Source organism: Hyperolius riggenbachi, chromosome 9 (genome assembly GCF_040937935.1).
Source record: "Hyperolius riggenbachi isolate aHypRig1 chromosome 9, aHypRig1.pri, whole genome shotgun sequence".
Classification (NCBI taxonomy): Eukaryota; Metazoa; Chordata; class Amphibia; order Anura; family Hyperoliidae; genus Hyperolius; species Hyperolius riggenbachi.
Genome location: NC_090654.1, coordinates 221,123,089 through 221,131,447, shown reverse-complemented (window position 1 = coordinate 221,131,447; position 8,359 = coordinate 221,123,089). Strand labels below are relative to the sequence as shown.

Here is an 8,359-nt window from a genome sequence, read left to right as displayed (position 1 = left end):
ACATATAATCACTGGACTGGACCATCCACTGGGGCTACATTTTAGCCAAAATGTAAGTAAAGTTCTGCTCCTCATAATCTCCCCCAAGATAAGCACAAGCAATGGTTGGGGCGGCCATGCTATTGTATCTGCAAATCCTCTGCTGGCTGCTTATTATACAGAGGCACACTATATTGTGAGGGGATTTGTCAGAGCCTGTATCCATACATATATACCTTGTCTCAGGCTGGAACATCATGTAATACCGGACTTAAGGATGAATGCAGAATTGTCCTCTTGTGAAGTTCGGTTGTGTATAGAACACAAGGGATTGCTAGAGTGGAGGAGGCCGGGGAGCTCCAAGTTATTTACTTTACTGCTGATTGATATGGAAATCCTGCTGCAGTTCTATTTGTCTGCTCTCCAGAGCCTTAACTGCCTAGCTCACCTTTCTATGGAGCGGGCAAACAAACCCCGAGCCCAAGGCTGCCTGGGACAAAATGAGGAGTAGTTGGTCTAATGGAAACTAAATCTTCTGTAGGAAGGATAAGTACATGAACAAAATAATTATTCCAGCAATTACAGGCAAGCCAATGCTGCGCTCCCCGCCTCAGCACAGCAGATGGCAACGGCCAAGGAATTTCTGCAGAGTTTCTAATGAATGGGAACATTGCAAATAACAAATATGTACACATTAGTATATGCGGGTCTCCTGGTCCCTATGGATAGATAGGTAAATAGATAGGTAGATAGATTGATAGATAGTACCTTATGATAGATAGATAGATAGATAGATAGATAGATAGATAGATAGATAGATAGATAGATAGATAGATAGATAGATAGTACCTTATGATAGATAGATAGATAGATAGATAGATAGATAGATAGATAGATAGATAGATAGATAGATAGATAGATAGATAGATAGATAGATACTACCCTACCATGGATAGATAGATAGAATCCTACTATGGGTAGATGGATCGATAGATGATTGATAGATAGATTGATAGATGATAGATAGATAAATAAATAGAGAGATAGTATCCTATCATGGGTAGATAGATAGATAGATAGATAGATAGATAGATAGATAGATAGATGATAGTATCCTACTATGGATACATGGATGACATCTATATATCTATCTATTTGGCTATCTGTCTCTGTCTCCACCTATCTCTTCTTCTCTATCTAGCTATTCACCAATCTACCAATCTATCTGTATAACAATATGTAAAACCTACAGTAAATATATATGTAGGGAAAAAAGGAATAACAACAATAATAATAGTAATCAGTATGTGTGTGTTTTCTCCATGTCATTCTCCCAATTGAAAAAGTTTCAAAACGTACCTCGGTAGGAAAAAAATTACTTAAGGTGAATAATGCTAGGGATTTTTTTTACATATATTTTATTATATCTATTTTTTAAAGTTATGAATGATATCTTATTTTCAACCCCTCGCCCTACCCCATCCCCTGCAAGTGTTACCTAGAGGATATCTTTATTGAGAGGGTATACCCCCCCTTAATTTAATTCAATTCATCAATTTATTTTAGTTGTGAAACTGATGCAAATGTCCCCTCAGACAGTTGTTAAATTTACAGTAAAATCATAAATTTAGATACCCATGTTTGTTTCTTACTTTGTACAGCGCCACAGAATATGATGGTGCTTTATAAATAAATTTTGATAATAATTATAGTATGGGGTATCATGAATTTCTAATAAGGGGCTGCTGTTAATGTATTGCATTTAAAAAAAAGACGTGATTTTTGCAGGCAACATTGGGCTTTTTTTCCAGTTATATATTAAATGAAAATATAATAACAATATTTAAACAAAGGATGATTAAAATAATAATAATAATAATAATAATAATAATAATAATAATAATAATAATAATAATAATAATAATAATTTTGTTTTTACATTTCCACATGTGCACATTTTGTATGTATATAAAATATCAAATTTTGTCCATTCTGCAAAATTAACTAGCTGTCATATATACCTAATTATTGTGTTTTTGACAGCATACCTTCCTAACTTAACTTCACCACCATTTTCTGTCTTATTTTAGCTGAAGGAAAGAATGATATGATATAGAAAGGCACAAAGGTATCCTGAAACTCCTTAATGTAATGAAACAGATACCTATTGACTTAACAAAGTTTACATTTAAAACTATCTAATTCCTGAGGCAAATCAATCCAGCAATGTAGCAAAAAATAACAAAAGAAATATGAACAAGTAAAATAATAGATAATAATTCCAAATAATATATATTAAAAATTGAGACAAATGAAAGATTCAAACAAGTGTTTAATAATTGGTCCAAATGTGTCACACAGACTGACAAATAGGGTGGATTTCAGGGAGTTCTTATATCTGAAAATAAAAACCATACAGCAAACTGAAAGAATTCTGTGAAGGATAAGGATTACCGTAATTAATCTTTAAATAATATGAATGTAATATATCCAAGTTATTTGCTTAATTGGAATTCTCACATTTTAGACAACACCTTAAAATGATATACTCCAAAATGGCAATTTAAAATGAAAACATACGTTTAATAACTTTTATGGTTTTGCAGATGGTCAATTTATTTGATATTAAACAAGTGAACCATTGAAATTAAAATTATTTGTTTTCTTTACTTAAAAAAAAAGATATTCTAATGGTAAATTTCAAAAACACAGTTCTCCCTGTTTCCATTATTTTTGAGTTTATATTTTAAAAAAAGAATAAATAACTGTTTCTTTCAAATGTGCATAATTTATTCATTTTTTTTATATTCTATGTTTAAGCCAGATTTCTAGGCAAAATACAGCATCCAAGATTAGAGTAACAAACTGTTCTCAAATAATAAACATCCAGACTTCCGTGTCTATTTAAAAAAAATGTCTCAATCTTTTTCTTTTTCTTCGCAACCAAAAATGTACACGCTACTAAAAACTAAATCTGTCAAGTCCAACAAAGAAAAAAAAAACTTCACATGAAACTTAAAAAATAAAATAGATGGCTGTCCATGTTTGCAGAGACTGGTAAGGGTCGGGACAGTATTGTCATAGTGAGGTGAGAAGCTGTCCCCAAGTTTTCAGTACAGCCCTATATACAGGCAGGTAATGGCCACATAAAGTATCTGGAGTCCAATCCTTCTCTCCCTTTGACGTTTTGAGTACCATCCATCCAGTTTAATAACTATCTCTCTCCTTCCCCTTCTCTTTTTGGATTGCTCTGTGAAACCCTCTTATAAATCCATCCCCCCTAAAGTACTGCAGGTTTTTTTTCTCCTTTTTTTGCCATTTTTTAAGAGCTGAGAAGGGTTGTTTAGGGACAGAGGGACTTTAGGCTGGCTTCCTTCACCATGTCCTACCATAGAGTAAGGTGGAGCAGGACATGGCTGTGCCATAGTCAGAACTGGAAGAGTTTAGGTGAGACAGGTTGGTCACCTGGCTCTGGAGGCTGGATGGGCTGCTGGAGTGTTGACCCATGTCCGGGGACTGGCCTGCACTGTTTGTCTGGTGGCTTTGATGCTGCCCCAAGCCATTGCTGGCTACTGTGAGGGCTGTGGCTGACTGCTGCTGGTGGTTCTGCAGGGCGGCACTGGGGGCGTTTGAGCCAGCCTGGCACGGCTTTCCGTCCTTCACCAGCACAGGGACTGCCACCCGCCTCGGGGACTGCTGCTGCTGACACGAACTGTTGTCCTGTTGCATTTGCTGTTGGGCTGCCTTGTCCTTGGCTTGTCGCTTCATCTTGTACCGGTGATTCTGGAACCAAATCTTCACCTGAGTGGGGGTGAGGTGGATCATGCTGGCCAAGTGTTCCCTTTCCGGGGCAGAGAGGTACTTCTGCTGCTTAAACCGCCTCTCCAGCTCGTAGACCTGGGCCTGGGAGAACAAGACCCGGCGTTTCCTTCTCGGGGTGCTCTGCAGGGGGGCCATGCTCTTGCCCACATCGCCTAAAGACCCCATATTACCGAGACCTCCCATGTTCATTCCGTTGGAGGGACCCATGAAACGGGAGACTGCAAGAAACACAGGAGGACCACATTAGGGTTCCACATACCACTTAATTACATTCAAATTGATGAGATTAGATAGATAGATAGATAGATAGATAGATAGATAGATAGATAGATAGATAGATAATAGATAGATATTGATGAGATGGATGGTGGATTGGTGGATAGATAGACAGATAGATAGACAGATAGATAGACAGATAGATAGATATAGGATGGATGGTGGATAGATTAGATAGATATATATTAATAGGATGGATGGTGGATAGATTAGTTAGATAGATAGCTATTAATAGGATGGATGGTGGCTAGATAGATAGATAGATAGATAGATAGATAGATAGATAGATAGATAGATTAGATAGATAGATAGATAGATAGATAGATAGATAGATAGATAGACAGATGTTTTATTAATACATGTATAGATGTATATTTGCATCTAGATCTATCTATCTATCTATCTATCTATCTATCTATATATCTATCTCTTTATCTATCGTCTATTTTTCTATTTTTTTTTGTATGCATGACTTTTTCCGTTTGCATTAATAGATAGATAGATAGATAGATAGATAGATAGATAGATAGATAGATTACATATAATATAACATATTCACATTGATCTACGCAATAACAATGACACGAGCAGAACAGAATTAGAACGAACTCTGTGGTAGAAAAAGTGGCAGCAATAGCGATGCTACCCTCAGGACCACAGCACTAGCACCGTCAGCAGAAGTAGCAATATAATGTTTATAAACTGAGAAGTCAGATACATGATCTATAAACGCTGTGCCTATGGCTTGGCTGCATACAGAAACACCGCGGTGAAGGTTGCTGTTTGGTGGCACTTACTTGTAGAGAACCTCGGATCTGGGTTGGTTCCATACCATCCAGTCGCTGACCCATTCCTCATTGTCTCCTGGTAAGGTGGCAGGTCGCTCATATTGCCCAGGTTGCCCAAGTTGCCATTGCAGTAGCTCCCCATGGTGGTGTGGGAGAGTTGAGGGACCCCTGCAGCTGTCATGTGGTAGGCAGCACTCACTGGTCCATTGTGGCCCATAGCATGCTGCTGCATAGTAGGCTGAGACACCTGAGATTGTCTATAGGCTGCCAGAGGAGCCCCTAAGCCAGTGCCCTCCATAGCCACTTTCTTGTAGCTCTCCTCCAAAGGACTCAAGATATCAGACACTGAAAAGGGAGTAGTATGCTTGGGACTCATCGACATGTTTCTGAGACTGGGAGAAAAAAAAAACTCTCCCTCTCCTCTTTTTTTTCGCCAAATATTCTGGTGTTGCCTTAACGCCGATCTTGTTGGGTGTACACGTAAGAGAGCGGCTGAAGTCCGCCTTAATTGGGCTGAGTGGAGCTCAGAGCTTTCTTTGCGTTTGTTTTAGCCAGGCGCCAGGTTTTAGGCAGCAGAGGCGGGGCCAGCGCTGAGCGCCAGACAATGGAGCCACAGCTAGCGCTGCTAATTAGCTTACATGCTGATCACAAGGTAAACACCTTGCCACATCGGCTTTATTTCTAGTATATCACTTTATGCACAAGAAAGAAATATTAGTCACTTCTAGATGATTACAGCTCAGATTAGGGAGCATTGGAGAATAAAAAGAAGTAATATTTGTATGTTGCTTGAAGGAAAGTCAGTGCATCTATCTATCTATCTAGCGATCTAGCTATCAATTTATCAATTTATCTATCTATCTATCAATCTATCAATCTTCTATCTTTCTTTATTTCTTTTGTATTATTTTTACGAATTTGAGAACTTTAACTTTCCAGTGGAAGCCTTCGCCACTCGCCAGCTATTAATGTCAGATGGCTGTAATACTGGCATCCAGTTTGTAATCAATGCACTGCATGTCCCTTTCATCATTTATTGGTTATACATTTCCCCCAATATAGCTGCATGCGATCCATTATTATCGTAGTTTATCGGCAGTGGTAATACTAGTAGTAGTCTTTATATAGAGAAAAATTGTCTTCATATAGAGAGAAATAGAGCGGGTATAAATGCATCCGATTTGCATGTATTCATAAGGCTACAATACACATAAGGCTACAATACACACAAAAACAAGTAAATAAATGATGCATGGCTAATGCAATGTATTTTTTAAAGTGATTTAAAGGATTTTCCCCAAACGTGGGTGATTACCATTCCATGTATTTTTAATCTATCTATCTATCTATCTATCTATCTATCTATCTATCTATCTATCTATCTATCTATCTACCTACCTATCACTATTTATAACTCTCTTCTCTCCTCTTTCTATCTATCTATGTGCTCTCTGTCTATGCAGGATCGATAGTTATCTATCTATCTATCTATCTATCTATCTATCTATCTATCTATCTATCATTTGTTTTCTTCTCTTGTTTCTATCTATGAGCTCTATCTATCTATCTATCTATCTATCTATCTATCTATCTATCTATCTATCCATACATCCATCTATCTATCTCTCCAATATCTATCTATCTATCTATCTATCTATCTATCTATCTATCTATCTATCTATCTATCTATCTATCTATTTCTCTCTCCTCGCCTCTTTCTACCTTTGAGTTCTCTGTCTGTCCATGATCGATGGCTATCTATCTATCTATCTATCTATCTATCTATCTATCTATCTATCTATCTATCTATCTATCTCTTTCTCTCTCTCCCTCTCCCTGGGCATCCGTGTCCCTGCATCTCCTGCATCCTTGTAGTGTGTCTGGCAGCTGGGATGGATGGGGTTGGAGCTGAGAGATCTCACGATATAGGTCACCTCCCTGGAAGTAATCTAATAAAATCTCATATGAAGAGTGGCAAGGCATAGGTGGTGCGGTTAACCCAATGACTTTAAAGCATTTTAGAAGTATTTAGTAATTGCTCTTGTAAATGTGTTTATACTATGCTTGCTCATACTTAAAAATGCAAAAGGGCTCTTTGCTACCCTGGAATAACTAAATATCTTTGTCTAAAGTGCTGGTATAAATGGCCGGCTGCTTTGTGGTCGCGCTTCATATTAGTACATGAGGATCATTTTGCTTCAATTGGGAAGCTCTTGTTCAGCAGGCAAGGAGCCGCTCAGCAGAGAGGGCGCTGGGAGTTTTTTTCTCCTTGCCATACTGCAGTTAACATCCCTCAAGTACAACTCTAGGATTGATTGTGCTTAAAATCTCTGCAAGAGGTGAGCTCTTTCCTTCACACAAATATGATGGAGCAGCAGAACAAGCAGGACAAGCCCCTCCTGCCCCATCAATCACAGGGGAGCTCGGGATATATATATATATATATATATACACACATATATATATACATATATATATATATATGTATACATATACATATATATAGATAGATAGATAGATAGATAGATAGATAGATACACATCACATCATATATATGTATGGCAGAAATACAGTGATATTCCGAAAAGAACTAAAGTGTAAATTATATTGAAGATATATTACATGCATGATTGGAAATATCTGTGTATGCTTCCTTCCTTCCTTCTATCTATCTATCTATCTATCTATCTATCTATCTATCTATCTATCTATCTATCAGGACGATTTAGTGACACACACTTCAATCTCCAGCAGAGGGTCTGTGGTCAGAGGGTCTCCCATAAGCAGAAGTAGTGATGGAGGGTGAGTGGGGGCGACTGCCTCCTCTCTGCTCCGAGTCCTCACTGATCTATACAGAATTCCTGGGAATTTCTCCGTCTCGGTACAGTGAGCTCAGGCAGCTATGTGTCAGGTGTCTATCTATCTATCTATCTATCTATCTATCTATCTATCTATCTATCTATCTATCTCTCTATGGCCGGGCATGCAGACAAGGAGGAAAGCAGGACTAGGGTTGTGGATATTCATAACACATAAACATGTTCAACTTAATTATTCGTGCTGATTTTATTGATTTGGTGATTAATGCGGTTTGTGTTTACTTTTACTATTATGCCGTTTACGAGGGTGAATGATTTATGTTTTGTGGAATGGGGTTGGGAGAGATATACACCTTTTAATTCGGGTTTTTTTCAGCAGGACGCACACATTTTTTTCATCATTATTTTGTTTTACTTTTTCAATGTATAAGTATGGACAACACACATACATACTATGTTTTATATTGTAGGACACACACACACACACACACACACACACACACACACACACACACACACACACACACACACACACACACACACACACACACACACACACACACACACACACACACACACACACACACACACACACACACACACACACACACACACACACACACACACACACACACACACACACACACACACACGTGTAAATACACTCTCTCACAC

General features: G+C 37.9%; 1 protein-coding gene across 1 annotated transcript; it reads right to left on the bottom strand.

Annotated features, from left to right (window-relative positions):
- Nucleotides 1-3,354: 3,354 nt before the first annotated feature.
- NKX2-1 (NK2 homeobox 1) lies at nucleotides 3,355-5,247 on the bottom strand. Its single transcript, XM_068251904.1, has 2 exons — nucleotides 4,875-5,247; nucleotides 3,355-4,019 (listed from the first exon to the last, which is right to left on the bottom strand). The coding sequence occupies exons 1-2, from the start codon at nucleotides 5,245-5,247 to the stop codon at nucleotides 3,355-3,357; spliced, it is 1,038 nt and encodes a 345-aa protein (XP_068108005.1).
- Nucleotides 5,248-8,359: the final 3,112 nt, after the last annotated feature.

Coding starts and splice junctions, on each gene's coding strand:
- NKX2-1 (XM_068251904.1), bottom strand. CDS start 5,247: ATGTCGATGAGTCCCAAGCATACTACTCCCTTTTCAGTGTCTGATATC. Junction 4,020..4,874: donor AGATCCGAGGTTCTCTACAA/GTAAGTGCCACC, acceptor TGTTTCTTGCAG/TCTCCCGTTTCATGGGTCCC.